Source organism: Mytilus trossulus, chromosome 8, assembly GCF_036588685.1.
Source record: "Mytilus trossulus isolate FHL-02 chromosome 8, PNRI_Mtr1.1.1.hap1, whole genome shotgun sequence".
NCBI lineage: Eukaryota > Metazoa > Mollusca > Bivalvia > Mytilida > Mytilidae > Mytilus > Mytilus trossulus.
In genome coordinates, this window is record NC_086380.1 from 57,769,934 (window position 1) to 57,791,947 (window position 22,014).

Here is a 22,014-nt window from a genome sequence, read left to right on the forward strand (position 1 = left end):
ATAAATTTGAATTCCTGTGCTCTCTAATGTGTATCTCAAATTCAAATCTTAAATGTCAGATACCAGATGGTGTCCCAAAGATCCCAAAAGTACATACACATCACTTTTGGGCTGCTGAACAAATATGAAGACTTTCTGAGAAAAGTGTGATGAAATAGTTTAAGTTGAATAATCTGGGTTGAGGTTAAAAACTGTAAAGAATCTTTCCAGCAGTTTTGTAAAGTACTTTCATGGAACATATTTACAGATGTTTACATATTAAAATAGTTGAATAATTATAATAATATTATAGCAGTTGTAAAGGTTCTTCATTTTCAAGTGTGTGTTTATTTATAACTGTGGCATAAACTATTAATGATGTTACAATTGATAAATATTGTTGAAATTTTCCCTTAGAATATAACACTGATTTTTTCTATCTGAGATTTCATTAAATGATCCCTTTTGGAATCCAGTAAACATATTCAAAATTTTCAATTGTGAAAGAATGCATTTTGTCAACTTTTTTCACGATTTTGGGGATGAAAATGGGGTGTGAACTATACATTCATGTGTACTATACACGACCGAATACAGTATTGTACATTTCCCTTAGAATATAATGCTGATTTTATTTTAGAAGATTTTATTTAAAGAATGTTATAGGAACCTTGTAAATTCATTCAAACATTTCTTTTCTGGAAGAATGAATTTGAGTGAGTGCACATTTGTGTGCTTACACATTAATTACTCTTTCAAGTGCTATATATATAAAGGTGTTGAGTCTCAAGTGACATGCAGACAAATTGTGATAATGTTTGTCAATTTCAAATAGTTAATATTGAGAAAGTAAAACAAATTGTTTCCTTCTATGTTTTGAATTCTACAATAGGAATGGAAAATACAAATAGCAATTGTTACATCAGTCTTGAGGATTACTTTTTCTTGAAAGGAATAAAAATACACAACCATTGTGGTAGAATGCATGTGTGAAAATACACATTTGTAGGGTTACACTTTAAAAGTACACAAACATTGTGGTAGAATGTACATTGTGGTAGAATGCATGAGTACAAGTACATGTTAGTGTGGTTAGAATTTAAGAGTACACAAATATTGTTGTAGAATGCATGAGTGCAAGTACATGTTAGTGTGGTTACACATTAAAAGTACACAAACATTGTGGTAGAATGTATGTGTGCAAGTACATGTTAGCGTGATTACACAATAAGATAAAATTGAGAATGGAAATGGGGAATGTGTCAAAGAGACAACAATCCGACCAAATAAAAAAACAACAGCAGAAGGTCACCAACAGGTCTTCAATGTAGCGAGTAATTCCTGCACCCGGAGGCGTCCTTCTGCTGGCCCCTAAACAAATATATATACTAGTTCAGTGATAATGAGTACAAGAACAGAAGTTAGAATTTAAAAGTACATAAACATTGTGGTAGAATGCATGTGTGCAAGTTCATTGTTATGATGTTACACATTAAAAGTTCACACACATTGAAGTAGAATGCATGTGTGCAAGTACATGTGTGTGTAGCTACACATTAAAAGTACATAAATCTCTACCTGTAGTGGTCCCTTTGTCGTATTGTGTAAACACTTGGGACATTCCCATTGCTGTCTGATATCTTCGTTGATAACACCCTCGCTGTTTAAATTCTCGTACTTCTGATGTAAACAAGGAACGTGGATAATCTCCCAACACAAACTGCACTCCATTAACTGGTTTGGTTCTGGTTGGTCGGCTTTGTTACAAATCAAACAGGTGGCATTGTGTGGTAGTACAGGCTGTAACAAAGGCAACAAATAGAGAAATTAATATATAGTGGGAAATTCGGGTAATGATTTTACTTTTTCCTAATTTTGTGAATGAAAGGAATCAAGCAAGAACGATGCAAACAAGAGGCTCTCAAGAGCCTGAATCGCTCACCTTAATTCTTTTGGTTAAATCTCTCATCAATGATTATTTTGGCTTTTCAATTTATTTAAATATTTTTGGATCAACCTATTTTCTTCAAAAGCAAAAAAAAAATCATTTTCTCCTAGGTTCTATTTTAGCCATAGAAGCTATGTTTCTTGACATACAAGGAAATAAAATATAAAATTTATACTAAATACTATGAAACTTATTTAGCCTAAGTTTGGCTGAAATTGATACAGCAGTTTCAAAGGAGAAGATTTTTTAAAGTAAGTCAACATGATGAACAAATTGTGAAAAAAGTCTTTAAAGGGCAATAACTCCCTAAGGGGTCAATTGACAACTTTGGTCAGATAGACTTATTTGTAAATCTTACTTTGCTGAACATTATTGCTCACTTTACAGTTTATCTCTATCTATAATAATATTCAAGATAATAACCAAAAACAGCAAAATTTCCTTAAGATTATCAATTCAGGGGCAGTAACCCAACAACAGGTTGTCTGATTCATCTGAAAATTTCAGGGCAGATAAATCTTGACCTGATAAACAATATTACCCCGTGTCAGATTTGCTCTAAATGCTTTGGTTTTTGAGTTATAAGCCAAAAACTGCATTTGACCCCTATGTTCTATTTTTAGCAATAGCGACCATGTTTGTTGATAGATCAAAACTTCGGATACAATTTATAAACTAGATACCCTAAGGAACATTCAATTAAAGTTTGGAAGTATTTGGCCCAGTAGTTTCAGAGGAGAAGATTTTTGTAAAAGATTACAAAGATTTACGAAAAATGGTTAAAAATTGACTATAAAGGGCAATAACTCCTAAAGGGGTCAACTGACCATTTCGGTCATGTTGACTTATTTGTAAATCTTACTTTGCTGAACATTATTGCTATTTACAGTTTATCTTTATCTATAATAATATTCAAGATAATATCCAAAAACAGCAAAATTTCCTTAAAATTATCAATTCAGGGGCAGCAACCCAACAACAGGTTGTCTGATTCATCTGAAAATTTCAGGGCAGATAGATCTTGACCTGATTAACAATATAACCCCATGTCAGATTTGCTCTAAATGCTTTGTTTTTTTATTTATAAGCCAAAAACTGCATTTGATCCCTATGTTCTATTTTTAGCAATGGCGACCATGTTTGTTGATAAATCAAAACCTCGGATACAATTTATAAACTAGATACCCTAAGGAACATTCAGTTAAAGTTTGGAAGTATTTGGCCCAGTAGTTTCAGAGGAGAAGATTTTTGTAAAAGATAATTAAGATTTACGAAAAATGGTTAAAAATTGACTTTAAAGGGCAATAACTCCTAAAGGGGTCAACTGACCATTTCGGTCATGTTGACTTATTTGTAAATCTTACTTTGCTGAACATTATTGCTGTTTACAGTTTATCTCTATCTATAATAATATTCAAGATAATAACCAAAAACAGCAAAATTTCCTTAAAATTACCAATTCAGGGGCAGCAACCCAACAACGGGTTGTCTGATTCATCTGAAAATTTCAGGGCAGATAGATCTTGACCTGATTAACAATATTACCTCTGTCAGATTTGCTCTAAATGCTTTGTTTTTTGAGTTATAAGCCAAAAAATGCATTTGATCCCTATGTTCTATTTTTAGCAATGGCGACCATGTTTGTTGATAAATCAAAACCTCGGATACAATTTATAAACTAGATACCCTAAGGAACATTCAGTTGAAGTTTGGAAGTATTTGGCCCAGTAGTTTCAGAGGAGAAAATTCTTCAAATAGTTTACGACGACAGACGACGGACGCCAAGTGATGGCATAAGCTCACTTGGCCCTTCGAGCCAGGTGAGCTAAAAATGAAATATCAGTCAGATTTGGTCCTTGAAATCATAAAATTTGAACTACATAAAATGTAGCCCATTTTAACTTGATTAGATAAATCTAGGCTGTCATTTATCGTATCCAGTTTACAATTTAATCAAAGTGTTGTAGCACTTTAAAAAGCATTTGCTGTATATCTAAAGAAAATGTAAAAATCTTTTTAGTTCCATTTAAACTGTTTCCACTAAACTTAAATTCATTTGATCAGCTTTCGCTATACTTACAGAAAGACACTGCTTGCTTTTACAACACTGCTTCATTCTGCCTGATCCACCAAACTTCTTCATATCTTTACAGAAATTACATTCCCCACAATCTGACCGTGTACATGGTTCACATTTCTTACATCTTGTTCTCCGACGACGCACAACCTCTGACTTCTGTAATTTTCCCTTTGCAGCCTTGGGTGCTTTCTGTCCAGTGGAAGTATACTGCTTTTTTGGTTTGATTACCTGTAGCAGACAATACAAATAAACTAATACTGTAATCTTAAATTTATTTTAATTTAACAACAGTCATGACAGTATAATAATATTAATTGTTGTATATTAAGTTCGAAACCCTTACCCTTCTAAGGACACCCTTTTTTATGGGGTTTGGTATTACAATTTAAACTGTTGTATTGTTAATATAAAATTAAATGGTTTTTTTTTCCTGTCAGGGGTGAAAGATTTCATTAATGAACTGTCATCTGATCTCTATTTTCAAATAAAGTAAGGAATATTTTGAATCTGGAATAGTCACATGGGAATAGTTTTGAATTCTGGAAAATCAATGAGAAATGTAATGATATTTGTGAAATAACTAACTACGGTAAATTCAGAAATTAATGCATGCATTTATTAAGGAGATTTTGTCAATTTTGACACAAATGCGACTTTAGTTTTTGAGATATTGAGAAAAATCCTGTTTAATTCATAAATAAATATTTTAAAATGTGAGTTAAAATTTTTGCAATTATGACACTGTTGCACTTTTCACAATAATTAGAACATCACAATAATTTCTGAATTTACAGTTAGCCCCTTGTATGGTTAACCATTCTAAATTGGGTTAGTTTCCACATTTCTTCACAGTTTTTCAGAAATTTTCCAAAATTGGTCTAGATTTAAATTATTCCTTGCGTTAACCATTTGAACCAGTAAGATCAGTCTCATCTTTAGAACTGTTATTATAAATGTTATAGTCAAAGTATTACCAAGGACTAAAATCACTTAAATGACTGATTTCTTAAGGTCGCGTGGCAAATATTTCAAACATATTCCAAAATGATCACTTATACAATATTGCCGATTTTCACACGTGTAAATTTGACTTTCATGACTGAGAACCCTGCACCTGATTATTTCACATAAAGGCATAATTTTATCTACCAACAAGTTCAACAAAAAAATGTCATGAACATTTTTAGGATTATACATAAAAATTAGACAGATATAAAAATTTCACTTTTATATAATGAATCCCTATTTATTTTTCTTGCATGGACATGTTAATTGTTTGATTCCAGCAAATGTTCAAGTAGAATTCCTTTATTACCCACTTTAGATCTAATGTATAATTTCCATCTTATATATCCTCATACCTTTTTAGATGGTGGCCAATAAGTAATGGCCTCTCCTGTGATTGCAAGCTGTGAATTGTCTTGAAGATGGTCTATTACCAATTGCTGCAAAAAAACAAAATAAATATTCAGAAATAACTAATTGGTTCTACTTATAAATATTTAAAACATCTCATCTAAGTAAAAAAATAAGTTTCAAGATAACAAACTCTAAATAAAGGTAGTTTGTGGTACCAGGCTACCTTCATTACAAAAAAAAACAGTTTCTTTTCTGAAACATTTGCAAAATTATCTCCCTTTTGAATAATAGAATCTCTATCAAAAGACCAGATCTGTGAACAGTTTCAATTAAAGTAATGAAAGTATTACATCTTTGATACAGCAACCTAACAACTTATGAAATCAAAAAAGAAACTTAGAAACTTAATATGTGTATAGTCTATTTAATTCATTATTGTTTACATCATATGGTCCGAGTACACAGTTATTTCGTAGTGCATTTCTTTTAGACAATAAATGTAAATAAAAAAAATCCCACCTGCGTTTTCTCAATAATATTTTTACAGTGTGTTGTACTACTTTTGGGACAAATTATATCAAAATTATAGAAAACTTCATCAGCTCTAACTCAAAATATGGACAATTTTGTGTTAAGGGGGTCTTGAAATCTTTTGACAGCTTCCGAAGTGCTAATTTTTGACCTTTTTCAGCTGGACCTAATCACTACTTTACCTAAATATTTATGACCCAAATTTTTTTACAGTGTCATTTCACCCCTCAACTTGCTATATGAGGCATAAAACATGGAGAATTAAATTTGGAAGGGGTATAACAAAAATTGGCAAGTAACACACTGTCCACACTAAGGACTATATTCGTGGACAACGAAAATCAAAGGACGATAACTGTGTACTCGGACCTAATAGGATAGAAAAATTTGACCAATCTTTATCAAACTTGGTATGACAAAAGCTTAATATATTATAAGACTGCTTACAAAGTTTCATAGCAATAGGATATATATTATAGACACTATGATTAATTCTATATTCAACTTTACGTGTTAAATTTGGACGTTAAAATTGAGAAATTTCAACTATCAACATTTGGGGCTTTTAAAATTAAAACATTGCAAAAAAATACTTTTAAAATGCCTTAATATATAATACATCATGTATTTAAAGCAATAGAGTACTCATTTGATATATCAGACTTAGCATAATTTTTCAAAAGTCAAATTTATATGAGCCTGTGCCTAAAAATTGAGGTTTTCCAATGAAGGGGAGCCTTACATGAAGATGTAATATTTTCCAGCAATTTTAAATTTGTGAAGTTTTTTGATTATAAATAATCCTTACATATGTACTTAATGTACTTTAAATGGAAAGAAAACTTACAAATAACATATCATATTAGTTTAAAAGGGTCTTAGGCCAAGTATGACTAAAAATAATTTTGGGTCAATTTAGGCCGTAGCACATATTTACATTTAAAAATGCATATTGAAGCTATATGAAATAAAAAATTGTGTCTTTTCTATCATGTCTATACTCAGGTGACATGATACAATAAATCTGAGCACAAAAAGGCTCTTACATTCAACTTTTTGAGCAGACAGTATGGTCTGATACAAAGGTTTTTCACTTTTTAGTGAAAAACTTGCATGCAATTCTAGTCTCAACAGGCTTATATTTGAACCACATGGTATCCTACAGAGGTAAAGAAAGATATTATGTGAAATGAAACAGGTACAAAAGACATTGTTAAATGCTTTTTATACAAATTTAGTGAGGTCTTTATTATGGACTTCAACTTTTATGTGCCATGCTCCTCATATTTAACTTGATTCAAACAGGGCGTTAGATGAGGGTCATTTATACAACACACTTTGCTCATATTGTCTGAGATAATCTTCTTTTCTGTAGATTCAGAGTTCACAAATGAGTAATACAACTGGATTAAAGCATAGAAACACAAAAATTGACACATGAAAACATGTCAGATAGAAAGTCAAAATGCCACTTATGCATCAAAATTGAAAAAGCTATGAAATGCTTATTTTGACCATATAATGCCAAAATTGGTCATTTTTGCAGAAATTCTATCAAATACAAGTTTAAATCCTTTAGTTTTATGCTATTTGACAAATTGACACCATCAAATCATTCAGGGAAGTTGCCAAAGTACAGATTCTATATTTCCTGATTTCACCTCTTAGGTCCGAGTACACAGTTATTTCGTAGTGCATTTCTTTTAGACAATAAATGTAAATAAAAAAAATCCCACCTGCGTTTTCTCAATAATATTTTTACAGTGTGTTGTACTACTTTTGGGACAAATTATATCAAAATTATAGAAAACTTCATCAGCTCTAACTCAAAATATGGACAATTTTGTGTTAAGGGGGTCTTGAAATCTTTTGACAGCTTCCGAAGTGCTAATTTTTGACCTTTTTCAGCTGGACCTAATCACTACTTTACCTAAATATTTATGACCCAAATTTTTTTACAGTGTCATTTCACCCCTCAACTTGCTATATGAGGCATAAAACATGGAGAATTAAATTTGGAAGGGGTATAACAAAAATTGGCAAGTAACACACTGTCCACACTAAGGACTATATTCGTGGACAACGAAAATCAAAGGACGATAACTGTGTACTCGGACCATATATGATGTTCTTATTGAAATAAACAAAAAACAAGTCAGTCATCTTTATCATGTTTAAGTCAAGTTTCTAACTAGCCATAACAATAAAAGGATAATCAATTTTCTGGAATAAATGTAACTGCAGTAAAACCTGCACAATAGGATGATCCTCTACAGATCCAGAGAAAACTGACATTATGAAATGTAAACTTTGAAGTGAGGTTCATAATGCAAACACTTTTCTAAATGGGAAAATTAGAAATTGACATGACAAAATAGGGCTAGATGTTATAGAAAATACCTTTAATAGAAATGTCCTTTAGAGCAGGTTTTGCTGTATGTAATAGATGTATGTTATAAAAGAGACCTTTAGAGCAGATTTCACTGTATGTAATAGAAGTACGTTATAGAAGAGACCTTTATAGCAGGTTTCACAGTATGTAATAGAAGTGTCCTTTATAGTAGGTTTCACTGTATGTAATAGATGTATGTTGTAGAAGAGACCTTTCTATCAAGTTTCACTGTATGTAATAGATGTATGTTATAGAAGTGACCTTTAAAGCAGGTTTCACTGTATGTATTAGATGTATGTTATAAAAGTGACCTTTATCGCAGGTTTCACTGTATCTAGATTTGTTTTCTTAGTGACTTACTTTGGCCTCTCTGAGTACACCCTCAGGGTCAATCAGGTCTTTAGGGATACCTTTCTTAGATGGAGGTAAGTCTTCCAACCATTCAATCATTTTTTTCAATCCTTTTATCTCCCACTTAGTTAAATGAACATTCTTACGTTCTCTTTTCGTTCGTCTGATTTCGATTGATCCTGACGAACTATTTGAGTCTTCGTTCATTTTCAGTTTGCTTGCTTTGGAAGTTATTTCTTTTGATACATTCGAAAAATCAATATCACCATGGTGACCAGCAATATCATCTGGTCTCTCGTATATTTCAGTGTCTGCAGAACTACAACTATCAGATGTTGATTTACGTGGCGATTGTTTCAACTTTATTGCCGATTTTTCATCATCAGCGGAAGGAGATTTTTTCACACTTTGGTGGTCTATTCTAGTGAGTTCTATTTTAATACTTTTTGAAATATTTGAAGTTCCAATTTCCGGAGAATTTTTTGATTCCATTTGTCCATTTTCTTGTGAACATCTTGACGAGGGTCTAGAATCATCTTGACAATCTGTTTTCTCATCCTCCTGATTCTCAGAAGGTAGTTCAATGCACTGCTTCCCTGTCAGACAGCACAAGTATTGAGCCAAAACATACCATGCTATTTCGGCATAAAATGGATATCGAAATTTATGAGGCACCTGTAAATAGAAATAAATCTGTCATAATCAGAATCACAGCTATGTTTAAATTGCCAAACTTGTTAAAGTACATGGTACAAAAGTATCAATTTGATTTGTTACAACAAATTCAGGTGTTCTAATTTTTGGCATTTGAATCATGTCAGGATATACAAATGACTGATTTGAAATAATGAAGGTATTATTTTCCTTATATTAAAATAACAAGAAACCAAATCCACACATTGAGGTTGGTCTCATAGGGGTCTAAGCGTGACACAGGATTGCTGATTTTTTGGTAGGGTGACTCGTGAAAGTCAAATTATTGTGTCGTGAAAACGGGACAAAAATATGAGAATTGCTTATATACATAGCGTAAGCTGGATATAAGAATCTGACAAAACAGTAAGCGGGAGCCGGGATCGGTACCTCCCAATGAGACCCCCATTTAGTATGTAACCACTATTCACAATAATTGTTTTCATCTATCATCCTGACCTGAACATGACATAATCAGAGGATGCAAGGTGCCTGAATTGCTCATTTTTATTTCTTTTGCCAAAATAGCCTTAAAATAAGCTTTTTATCAGTACATAAATCAAAACATAAAACATATGTAGCAAGTTTGGTTTCACTTTGTTTAATGATTCCAGAAGAGATCTTTCAAAATCAGACAAATTGGCCTCTATTTATTTTTTGGCAAGCTTAAGAAAAAGTAACAACATTTGGTAAGCACCTTCTAGGACATGATTTGTTTTAAAATCACTGCATCTGCTATTGAAAAGAAAAAAAAGCAAATATCAATTTTCTAGAGAGTGTACATATAAAATGTGACCTCAGATGGTGGCCATTTTTTTAAATTTTAGATAAGGTAATAAGGAATTAAAAAAGGAAGTTTACTTTTAAACAATTATTGCTGGATTACCTTTTTTATTTTGCTGTTATGCTAATTGAAAGTATATATATATACATATATCAAACATAAGATCATGTACATGTACAATAGCTAGCTGATCAATGCTGACTATTGAACTCATAAAAAATATTGCAGATTTAAAATTTTGATATCAATTTCATTAAACAAATGGTACTGTGGATTCACTTATTTTCGTCTGACCAATTTCGTGGAAAACTTGCAAGTTGGTAGATATTTAATTAAGTGGTTTTGCCCAAGTTTGCATACAAGCCTATAGGGAATGTTTCATTCGATGAACATTTAATTTCATGATTCACTTATACCCACAAAATCCACTAGAAAATACTTACATGTGTTCTGTCCTCAATATCAGACACAGTTAACTGGGTCTCCATGTTGTAATTGTGAAGAAAATTACCTCCAAACACTAGAGAGTCTTCAGGTGTATAGACTCCATGAATCCAACCTAAAATCACAGAATAAGTATTATAGGTTATACTGATTTCAATTTAATATTTTTTTCATTCATACCATTACGTCAGTAAAATATCAATATTTTTAAATATAAAATTTTGACAAATGAGGGAGGAAAAAATTATAAAATACTGTGAAAGTACTTTTATTCGTGGAGTACCAATTTTCGTGGTTTTCGTGGATGACTTTATCCACAAATTTAAGTGTCCAACGAAATAAAACAACCATTGTCCACATCCAGACATGGAAAGATCCCCATCGGTAGATTTGACTACTGATATTATGTACAGAATACATTGAATAACACCAAATCTGAGAATACTTTAATAGCAGTCACAGAACTGCAACTGCATGCATGATTATACCCATTTTATCTTTAATAACCTAACTTTTGATCTTTTAATTCTCATAAAACATATTTTTAATCGATACTAGTGAACTGGTGAAGGATATCCCTGCTTCTTCCAAGAATGACATCACAAAATACAATGTAGGTTGGATATATTTAGAATATCTCGTCATACTAATTTTTCCGGATTGTAAAATAAATGTAAATAGTGTAAAGGAGAGTTCAAGATACGATAATTTCGTGAGAAACAGAAGGGAAATGTGTGAAAAAGTGTTTTAAGTCAAACTATTCACTTCTGGGTCTCCTTCTCTTCAATCTAAGTAAGATTTGTTGAGGGGTTTTCCACACTATAACATGTATAAAAACAAAATGAATGATGTGAGGGAGTGTCACTCTGGTTAACCCCATAGGGGATTGACGGCTTGAAGCCGTCTTTCCCCAAAAATCACTTATTTCAGTAAGTCCCCTGCATGAATGAACATGGCAATTTATGAGCTACCATTTTATCACTCCAAAACAGACAGATAAACAAAAAAAATTACAATTGTAGGATACGTTTCTGTAAAATATGAAAAAATCATGTTTTTAAATAAATGAATAATACCAAATAGATACACCAAAATTTAAAGCACATTTACAGGAGGGATATACACAATCATTGCTAAACTATACATTTCATACTCTATGCATTTGTAAATAAGTATTGGTTTAAAAAAAGAAATATTGATGTGTATGACAGTATAATCTGTATGACTATCATGCTTATTCCAAATTGATGGTAAATTCCATGTCAGCATTGTATTTTGGGAATTCCCAGGTAAATGCCATGTCTAAATACAGCTGCTTCATCTATACTATAGCGGTCTGTAAATATATTCTTCCAATCAAGGCAAACCCAGCTGAGTACAGTGTATAAAAATACACTGAATATCCTCCACCAGTATTTACATGCGTACAGTAAATCTGTTAAAGAGTAAACCCCTCCTATCCCCCCTCATTAAATGCACCAAGAATTTCAGGGCTGTAATGTAGGTCATTTATACACACCAAAACTGTACAAAAAACTTATGTCATGTTTCTGTATACCAAATTATCATGAAATTGAGCTGTTTCCTTCAACATATACAAATATGTAGAAATAATGTACATCGTTTTCATTAAGATACCAGATACGACTAAACATGTAAACAACCCCTGAACTACAATGTTGTATGGAATTGTCCATAATGTATACCCCTAATATACAATGTTGTATGGAATCGTCCATAGCAGGCGAAAGGCAGAATTCGCGAATACACAGTTTCCGCTGTTAATGCCAGTGTTATTATGACTGACATTAGGGGATGAAATGCATATAGATGTCTATAAACAGCTGATAAAGTCTATTCAATTGTAACTTTTTTGTTTGTTGAAATGTGTGGGATTGTGCAGCACGTGTCATCCTGACATGTGTCCCTTCGCGGCCTTCAGTTTAGATTATAGACTAGAGAAGGGACTAAATGCGTACAAACCTTATGTCAAATGAAGATATACGGAATTTAAATAACGTTGATCCTTTAAATGTACGAAACACAAACACATATGACAATTGTTCACATAAAATAGATAGTAAAATTTTCCAAATGAACGTCCATTAAAATTAAGTCTCTGATGAATATTTCCCGCGCAATTGTCATGGAATAGACCAATACGAATTTTAGGTGTGTGTTGTCATAAAAACATTCGAGTCAATGAACACAGTTAGGTTAAATATATAAATATGTTAACTATATTTATATTGGTTTTTCAGAAAAGTGACTTTACCAGATTTTTTTGTGTGGCAAACAACGGTAAATAGCCTATATCATCTTGACATGACATATGAAAACCCCTTAAGCATAATGGTGTGTGTATGGAATAGTCCATGGAATTGTCCAAACCGATACAGGTGAAATACTTAGAATAATATTGCGGGTGTCTATTGTGGACACAGCAATAAAATCAGATTTAAGATCCTTATGAGCCCATATAGTAAAGTAAAAAAACTGTAAAAAGCCTTATTTAATAAAATTTGCTCGATTAACCTTGAAGTGAAGACTAATAAAAATTTGCGTGTATAGTGAACCCCCTAAATAAAATAATACTGTGTTCTAGACCACTTCCCCTTTCGGTGATCTACAGAAATGATTTTTTACTATATAGTATGTTAAAAAGTCAGATTTCCGGTCTTGATATACTAGTATGATAAAGTGTTCATTTTATATCCTCATAGTTCTCGTACATATATTGGAAATAATAATTTCATGGTGGGCTTGATTTTGATAAGAATTATTTGACACTTCAAGATACGTTTATACCATTTGTTTATGTTACTGTTTTCTTTAGGTGGCATGTTTATGGCCTAATTAACACCTTTGATGGACTTTATTCTGTTGATCACTTTATCATGGGTAAATTAGTGTATTCACTACGTTTACATGGGTCAAGGTTTACTTTGCAATTTCCTTCAATCCAGACTATTTAAAACCTTCGTTTCTAAAGGCTTTTTTTTTTTTTTTTTATTTAGAAAACAAAAATCCACAAATTTAAAAACCCACGAACATGTCAATATTGCTCAAACCACGAAAATTGATACCCACGAATTAAAGTACTTTCACAGTAAAGCATGTGTCTAAAGTTTTTAATATTCAAGGTTCCAACATCTTGAAGGGCCCCAACATCTAAATGGTCTAGGTAGTGCATCTCATGGCACAGTGGTTTGTCATCAAAAGACAGACACATATCGGACTTTTCTATGATTGTCAGTATCTGATATTAAGCAAACAATCAATCAATCAATCTTACTGCCAGTAGATGATCTTTCTCTTATTACGGATGGTGGTCTTTCTCAAACAACATAAACTGAACTCTTTTCAGCTCTTTATTTTTTAAACAGATATCCATTGTGAATTTTTCCCGGAAAGATATCTTGAAACAAACTGTTTGAACTCTTTTTTTCCTATTTCAAAATAAATATTCTTTTTTTTTATAACACTACTGTCTTATTTGCAATAAATTGTCTACCATTTAAAACCATTAACTGAGTCTGAAATATGCATATAGTTTCAGTTTCCATGATAACTACTTACCCGATGGTATGATGAAAGTGTACCCAGCATGCAATGTAATTCTCTCACATCCTTCAACCTTGTCTGCCAAGAAAATATCACCTTGTTTCCCTGACAACACCCAGGTTAAGTAGATTTCCATGTTTTTGGGTGTTGGTGGAATTAACCAAAATACCTGAAAGCAGAAACAACTTAAATCCACTTTGAATATGCTGTTTCTTTTTACAATTTTATCTCAGGAATGACTGTAATATTTTTTCGGTCTATGAAGAACTAACATCAAAAATGTGGCACACACTGAAGAACATGCATAGCAGGTTATTTTAAAGTGTGCACCACATTTTTTATGTTATTTGAAATAGACAGAAAAAAAATATTTTAGTCATTCCTTATAATTCAATTCTTAATTCCATTTTAAGCCAGAGTAAATCATGAAAAAATGTTGACAACATCACAGTCATATGACAAAATTATGTATATGAGCTGATAGACAAAACACTGTCAGCCAATCAGAAGATGTGTTAAATTCAAAATTAAATTATATACTATGTGTTCATGAAGTAGTGATATGAACTCTGCATTTTCCCTTCTTTTATTTTATTTCTGTACGTGTGTGTTGTATATCTGACAATAGTCCAAAATTGTGAAGAAAATCTTTTTATAAAATTCAAACCACTTTTGTTTGCAATCATTTGACATTTTGAACTGCATTGTATTTAATATGAAAGCAATGGAACAAATTTAGAAAAGATTCCAACTAGAGTTATTTCCCTTTGTTCATAACTGTTTTAAAAGATTCATTTGTACACCTTATACTGTATCTGCAACTTGAATATGAAATTTTTAATAAAATATTTTATTTATAAAGTATAACTCTATTTTCAATAATAAAAAAAAATTGGGGCTCTTTATAGCTTTATAGTTTAGGGTGAACCAAGGCTCTGTGTTGTACATTGACCTACATTGATTTACTTTTACAAATTGTGACTCGGATGGAGAATAATGAATTGGCACTCATACCACACCTTCTTAGATCTACATAACTTGCACTTACTTTTTTTCCATGTAGTATATGATACCATACAGATGTTCCCCCAAAGTCTACATGGAAATCTGTATAACATCCCTTCACACTCATTAAACAATACCTGAAATCATCACAAAAATGTTAATATACATTTATAAAATGTTATCACAGAGATCTAAGAGAGCCGTGGTGTAGTGGTTTGTGCATCGGACACTAACACAAAGGTTCCTGGTTCGATTCCCGTTTGGGATGAAAATTTCAGGAACTCAATTTTCGGCTCTCCCTTGATGCCATTTGCGAGTGTGGTCTTAAGGAAACAATGATAGTCCGTCGGAAGGGGACAATAAATGGCTGACCCGTATTAAGAGAGAGCCATATATCTCTTGCACGTTAAAGACACCCTTGAAGATTTCGAAAAAAGAGTAGGCTTATGTCACTACAAGGCAGCACTCGCACCTGCAAAGTTGAAAGGGATTAATGTAAGTTTTAAAACTTGCTTCCCAATCCACTATAAATAAATATGTTTAAACTAAGAGATCTGTCACACCTTTTTGTAATTTTAATATTGCAAATGTTGAAAACTTTTTGTCGCTTAAATTAACATTGCTATGCATTCTAAATGCAACACCACAGAGCAGCTAGTCTAGCCGTTCCACAGATCACTAGATGAATTAACCACAGGCACTTCTCTCAGATTTTTTCCCCCCTAAATAACGAAATTATTTTTCTGAGATGAGTGCCTGTGGAAGTAACGTCATATACTGTGGATTCATTATTATTCGTTGGATACCAATTTGCGTGGATTTCGTGGATACAGTGGAACCACGAAATCAAATGTTCAACGAATATCATCTTTTCAATAGGCTTTGTATATAGAGATTGACAAAACCACGAAATCAAATATCCACGAATATGCAAGTTTTCAGCAATCCACGAAAATTGATACCCACGAAAATAAATGAATCCACAGTACTAAATTCTTGACGGTAGAAAAGTTGCCTCCAATTAAAACCTACTTTTGAACTTTTGGGTATTTCATCTTGTCAATTATGTTAGTGGATTCTGTCTGACAATCTTTGTAGTGTCTTGGCCATACTGTATCCACCCAATCCACTTGTCTGACCTACAAAGAAAAAAACAAACAACTTTAGTTGATCCATACATCAAGCAATATGGTATACTCTAACCAGTACAGTGATGGATCCATTTGATGGGGTAATATAGTTGATCCCCCCTTTTTTTCCAAATGGCTGGATGTGCCCCTGAAGGAGCTAAATCCTTTACAATGACTATAAAATACCTTTTAATTATATAGTCATGTAACTTAATCACTGATATTTCAGGCATTCACTGAATCATGAAAATGAGGCAATGGACAAATGAAAGACAGAATCTTTGTAAAATACGGAATACACATACAATGTATGAAACATCTAGGTCTTCTACATTTTGAAATATTTAGCTTTATAAATTTACATATAGTTTATGCCGACTCCAGATATTAATCCCTTTGTTTCGAATACAACAACTTTTGTGGCAGGCAGAGCAAAAATGTTAACTTTTGCATTTTCTATTATTTTGTTTATATTATTTTCAGGTACATGTTACTGGTGGATTTTGTTTATAGATTAGTAAACCCATTAGATAAGACATTAGACTTTGTGTGGAAGCCAAATATAGTCATTTAACAAAAAATTATTTAGTTTTATTAATGAAGCTCATTGAAATATGTATTGATAGAATGATTCTTAAAATGAAACAAATATTATTACATAGAAAACATTGATTCTACATATACATGATATAGACAAGGTTAAAATCAGAGCAAAATCACACTATAATACAAAGTTATAGCAAATATTTTGTCACCTTACAAATAAGATGAGAGACAAAATATATCAAGATTCTTCCAAAAGAATTTTTCTGTATTAAATACTATTTAGAGACATTATTAACATCTGTTAGTATAATAGTCCCAGTTAACATACACCATTTTTCTCTATTAGAACATTTAAATCCTGTATTGTAAATGTCTTAATGACAAAAGTTTATTTTGAACTTTTATAATTTGGGTCAGTTATTTTCTATGTCATTTAAATATTTAATAATTAGCTGAATCAGGTATAGACATGTCCTAAATACCTTCCTGGTCGGCTGACATTGAAGAAATGGTAAAAGAGAACTAAACTTTTGTCGTAACAAAATCAACAGGTATTTGGTTAAATTATTTGTTAATTTATTTAATGACTAGGTATTAAATGCAGAGTAATGTGTATGTAACCTATGTCCATACATTGTAAAAATATGTTTTATTGTTCAAAGGAGTAGGTTTAGTAAGGTCCTAAAATGGCCCCCTTTTTTTGTGTAAATTTCAAGTTTTGATTTATTAAGTAATATCACAATAAATTATAGTAATACAGTGATTAGATAGGAAATATGCCATTTTGTTGAAAATTTATGTTCCTGCAATTTATTATGATGTCACAAGTTGTACTCATATTATATTTCGACAAAAAAATCAATGGAAATAGGCAAATTTCCATAGATTATTGGACAAGAAACATAGAGCTCATTCATTCACAACAGAGATCTTTTAAAATAATGTGTGTAACTCATTTCATGTCTTATTTGAATATTCAGTTTGTTGGCGCCTGCACTCTATGTTTCCTGGTCCTTAATTTGGTTAAAATCCAGCAGATTTTCACCAAATCTCTTATCTTAACCTTTTTGGAATGTAAAAATCAATATGTTAGAATTAAACTTTGACAAAAATAATTCTATTTAACTTTCTCACATCATTTTTCTAAGTCAACTTAAAACATTTTTTGTCTTTTAACAATGAACTTTATAATCAGGGCCAAATATGGCCCTTACCAAACTAACTCTTTTATAATCAACAATGTCATCCATCATTTTAACCTTTTTTGTATATTCAAATTAATTTTGTTTTATGTAATCAACAAGAAGCACAGCTAGTGACCAATGCAACAGAGTGAATCAATGCAAGATAAGCAAATAAAATATACAGCAACAAACGACTACCATTGAATCATTCAACAAGTCACTGTCCCTAGTCAGGAGCATGTAATTAAGTGACTGGAGCTTGTTGTACATTATATTTGCTTTCTTTCATTGTTAACAATGTTATGTCCATAAATCAGAGTGTTGGTTTTCTCCTTTGAATTTTTTTACATTGGTCATAAAGACTCATTTCTTGCCAAATATCAATATCCATTCACCATTGACTATTTGAACCTCCACAAGAATGCAAAATAACATTTATCTTGGATATTTTCAGGTCATGGCATCCAGTAAACCTATTCCATGTGGACCTTGTATAGAAGGAAAAGTAAACACTAAAGCTGACATCTGGTGTTACAACTGTGATGAAGGATTATGTTCAACATGTTCTGGTCATCACAAAAGATCTAAATTGTCACGTGATCATAAAACCATTGATATTAAAAGTTATAACCCATCTGTCCAAACTATTAGAACAGAATGTGACAAACATGGTCAACAGCTCACCTTGTATTGCCCGAGTCATTTAATGCCTTGCTGTGATGAATGTATTTCCAACAGTCATTCAAAGTGTATGGGAATAAAAAGTTTAGCTAGCGTTGTGGAGAAAACCAAGATTGAAAAATCTAAAGAATCTGTAGAGAAAGAAATTAACTCCATCTTACAACTCTTAGGTAAAATTGTTAATAACAAATCACAAAACATTAAAAGAGGAGAACAAGAATATAAAAGCATTAAAGAATTCATTGTGAAAATACGCAGTGAAATAGATAAACATTTAACCCACCTAGAAATGAAGATCTACCAAGAAGCAGATACCATCTTGAATCAGGAAAGATCAAAAGCAACAGACTTAATCACTGAAATTGAAGGAAAACAGAAAAACTTAAAGAAAATGCAAGACCAACTTCATACAGTCATACCACATGCCTCAAAACTCCAATCATTTCTAGGGGTACATCAGATAGAACAACAAGTACATCAATGTCAACGATACATAGATAATCTTGAAAAAGATCACAGGGCTAAAGAATTTACCATCAAAATGGAGGAAAATAATGAAGTAGAAAAGATAATAAAAAATTTGGGATCCTTAGGAGAATTAACTGTTACTAAAACAGATATGGATTTGAAGAAAGAAACAAATGTGAGAAGGGAAGCACAAGTAGAATCACAAGAACAATCCAGCATAAACAACATGACCATGAACATTGAGAAAACAATAAAGATCAACACGGATAAGCTGGTGAGTGACATGATTTGTCTGATGGATGCAAGACTTATAATAGTGGAATCGAATGACAAAGTTAACCTACTTACTCCTGATGGCAAACTACTGAAAGAGTTACCTATACCTGGTGAAGCATTCAGTGTGACACAGATCAATCAGAACACTATTGCTTTAACTTATCCTGATGAGAAAGCCATTAAGATCTTCAATATGGAGAATGAAACAGTAACCAAAGTTATCACATTAGATAAAGAATGCGGTGGATTATCATCATCAGATAATTCTCTTGTTGTAGGTTTGAGTGATGATGAAGTTCGTATTATAGACTTAGAAGGAAATACACTGAAGTCAATACAAGTTGAGTGTGCATCAGACCTGGATTACCTTGTTTACTGTAATGACAGAGTAATCTATAGTGACTACAGTGGTAAAGCAGTACACTGTGTTGATCAATCAGGTAAACAGATCTGGCAATATACACAGGATTTATCAGGACCAATGGGACTTTGTACAGATACCTATGGTAACATTATTGTAGCAGACCAGTCCACTCAGAGAATAATAGTTATATCAAAAGATGGAAAGGAAAGTAAAGTACTGCTTAGTGATGGACCGAATTATCCTAGATGTATTTGTTTGAAACAAAAAGAGTCTTCCGGTTTTATATGTGATGGCAGGGGCAAAAACTTGACACAATTCAATTTATCTTCTGGATAAAATATAAAGCAACACCGAGGAAACAAATGTTATAACCTGACATTGATACATGTACTAAAAATAACAACTTTTTATTCATATTTATTTCAAAAAAATATTCTTCAGGTTTAAAATGTGATGAGGAATATATTCAATTTATCATCTGAATATTGAAGTCAAAAGATTTGACATGACTTTGATACATGTACTTAAACTAACAACTTTTTATTTATATTTATTTTTAAAAAAAATAGTCTTTAGATTCATTTGTGATGGAGAAGGCAAATACTTGACAAAATTCAATTTATCTCCTGAATAAAATATACACTTAAGAGTCCAATCATATCACCTGACTTTGATACATGAATTTCAACTTACAACTTGTTATTTATAATTATATAATATCATACAGAATTAGTAAACTTAGTTGAGTCTGTCATCAGTTATTTAAGAACATATCCTGTGTTAAGATCTCACCATAATCTTCAAAATCTATACTACTAATATAATCAGGTCCAATTTGTTAGCAGTCTTGATGTAAAATCAGTGAATCAAAGAATTTAACTTTAACTTATATAGGGCAATGGCTTCTATTGAAAATTACACCCTTCCGGCCCTGTTTTCCACAGTTTTCTGTTGTATCCAGATATATGGAAAATTAAAGGGGGTTCAATTTCCATATAACACCAGGTCAAATCAGTTGTCAAAACCAATAGTATCTAACATATGTAGTTTCCTGTTGAAGTAAGACAAGAGTGCATACACTGAAATGTCTCACCTTCTTTACTAATCATTGATATTATGTTGATTATAGTCTTAAGTATAAATCTTTATTACAACTGTCACATAAACTTAACATTAACCAAGACAGCTAAACAAAGACTTATGGACCATGAAAATGAGATCAAGGTCAGATGAACCATGCCAGGCAGACATGTACAGCTATGCTTCCATACATTAAATATAGTTAACCTATTACTTATAGTTTTTAAAAAATAGACAGACACACAAAGAACTTAACACTTTGCAATGAACCGTAAAATTAAGGTCATGTCAAATAAAACGTGCAGGACTGACATAAAGATCATAAAATATTTCCATACACCAAATATAGTTGACCTTTAGCATATAATATTAGATAAAAAGACCAAAACTCAAAAACTAAATTATAACCACTGAACCATGCAAATGAGGTCAAGGTCAAATGACATCTGCCCGCTAGACATATTCACCTTACAATCATTCCATACAACAAATATAGTTGACCTATTGCATAAAGTATAAAAAAAACCAGACCAAAACACAAAAACTTAACTATAACCACTGAATCATGAAAATGAGGTCAAGGTCAAATGATATCTGCCCGCTAGACATGTACACCTTACAATCATTCCATACAACAAATACAGTAGACCTATTGCATAAAATATAGGAAAAACAGACCAAAACACAAAAACTTAACTATGACCACTGAACCATGAAAATGAGGTCACGGTCAGATGACACCTGCCAGTTGGACATGTACACCTTACAGTCCTTCCATACACCGAATATACTAGCCCTACTGCTTATAGTATCTGAGATATGGACTTGACCATCAAAACTTAACCTTGTTCACTGATCCATGAAATGAGGTCGAGGTCAAGTGAAAACTGTCTGATGGGCATGAGGACGTTGCAAGGTACGCACATACCAAATATAGTTATCCTATTACTTGTTATAATAAGGGAGAATTCAACATTACAAAAAATCTTAACTTTTTTTTTCAAGTGGTCATTGAACCATGAAAATGAGGTCAAGGAAATTGGACATGTGACTGATGGAAACTTCGTAACATGAGGCATCTATATACAAAGTATGAAGCATCCAGGTCTTCCAACTCCTAAAATATAAAGCTTTTAAGAAGTGAGCTAACGCCGC

At 32.0% G+C, this 22,014-nt stretch overlaps 2 protein-coding genes across 4 annotated transcripts in view; one reads left to right on the forward strand and one right to left on the reverse strand.

Moving 5' to 3' along the window:
* LOC134681176 (lysine-specific demethylase 2A-like) overlaps positions 1-22,014 on the reverse strand; it is a 52,455-nt gene that overhangs the window by 6,494 nt on the left and 23,947 nt on the right. For all 3 annotated transcript variants that reach the window (XM_063540665.1, XM_063540663.1, XM_063540664.1), the window contains 8 exons: positions 16,163-16,269; positions 15,174-15,267; positions 14,141-14,294; positions 10,561-10,676; positions 8,650-9,315; positions 5,369-5,452; positions 4,008-4,235; positions 1,558-1,779 (listed from right to left, as the gene is read on the reverse strand). In XM_063540665.1, the coding sequence (XP_063396735.1) occupies positions 1,558-1,779; positions 4,008-4,235; positions 5,369-5,452; positions 8,650-9,315; positions 10,561-10,676; positions 14,141-14,294; positions 15,174-15,267; positions 16,163-16,269 (1,671 nt within the window). The remainder of the gene's footprint in view (positions 1-1,557; positions 1,780-4,007; positions 4,236-5,368; positions 5,453-8,649; positions 9,316-10,560; positions 10,677-14,140; positions 14,295-15,173; positions 15,268-16,162; positions 16,270-22,014) is intronic.
* LOC134681179 (uncharacterized) lies at positions 17,260-20,415 on the forward strand. The gene is made up of 2 exons (XM_063540667.1): positions 17,260-17,357; positions 18,445-20,415. The coding sequence occupies exon 2, from the start codon at positions 18,448-18,450 to the stop codon at positions 20,113-20,115; it is 1,668 nt and encodes a 555-aa protein (XP_063396737.1). The 5' UTR covers positions 17,260-17,357; positions 18,445-18,447; the 3' UTR covers positions 20,116-20,415.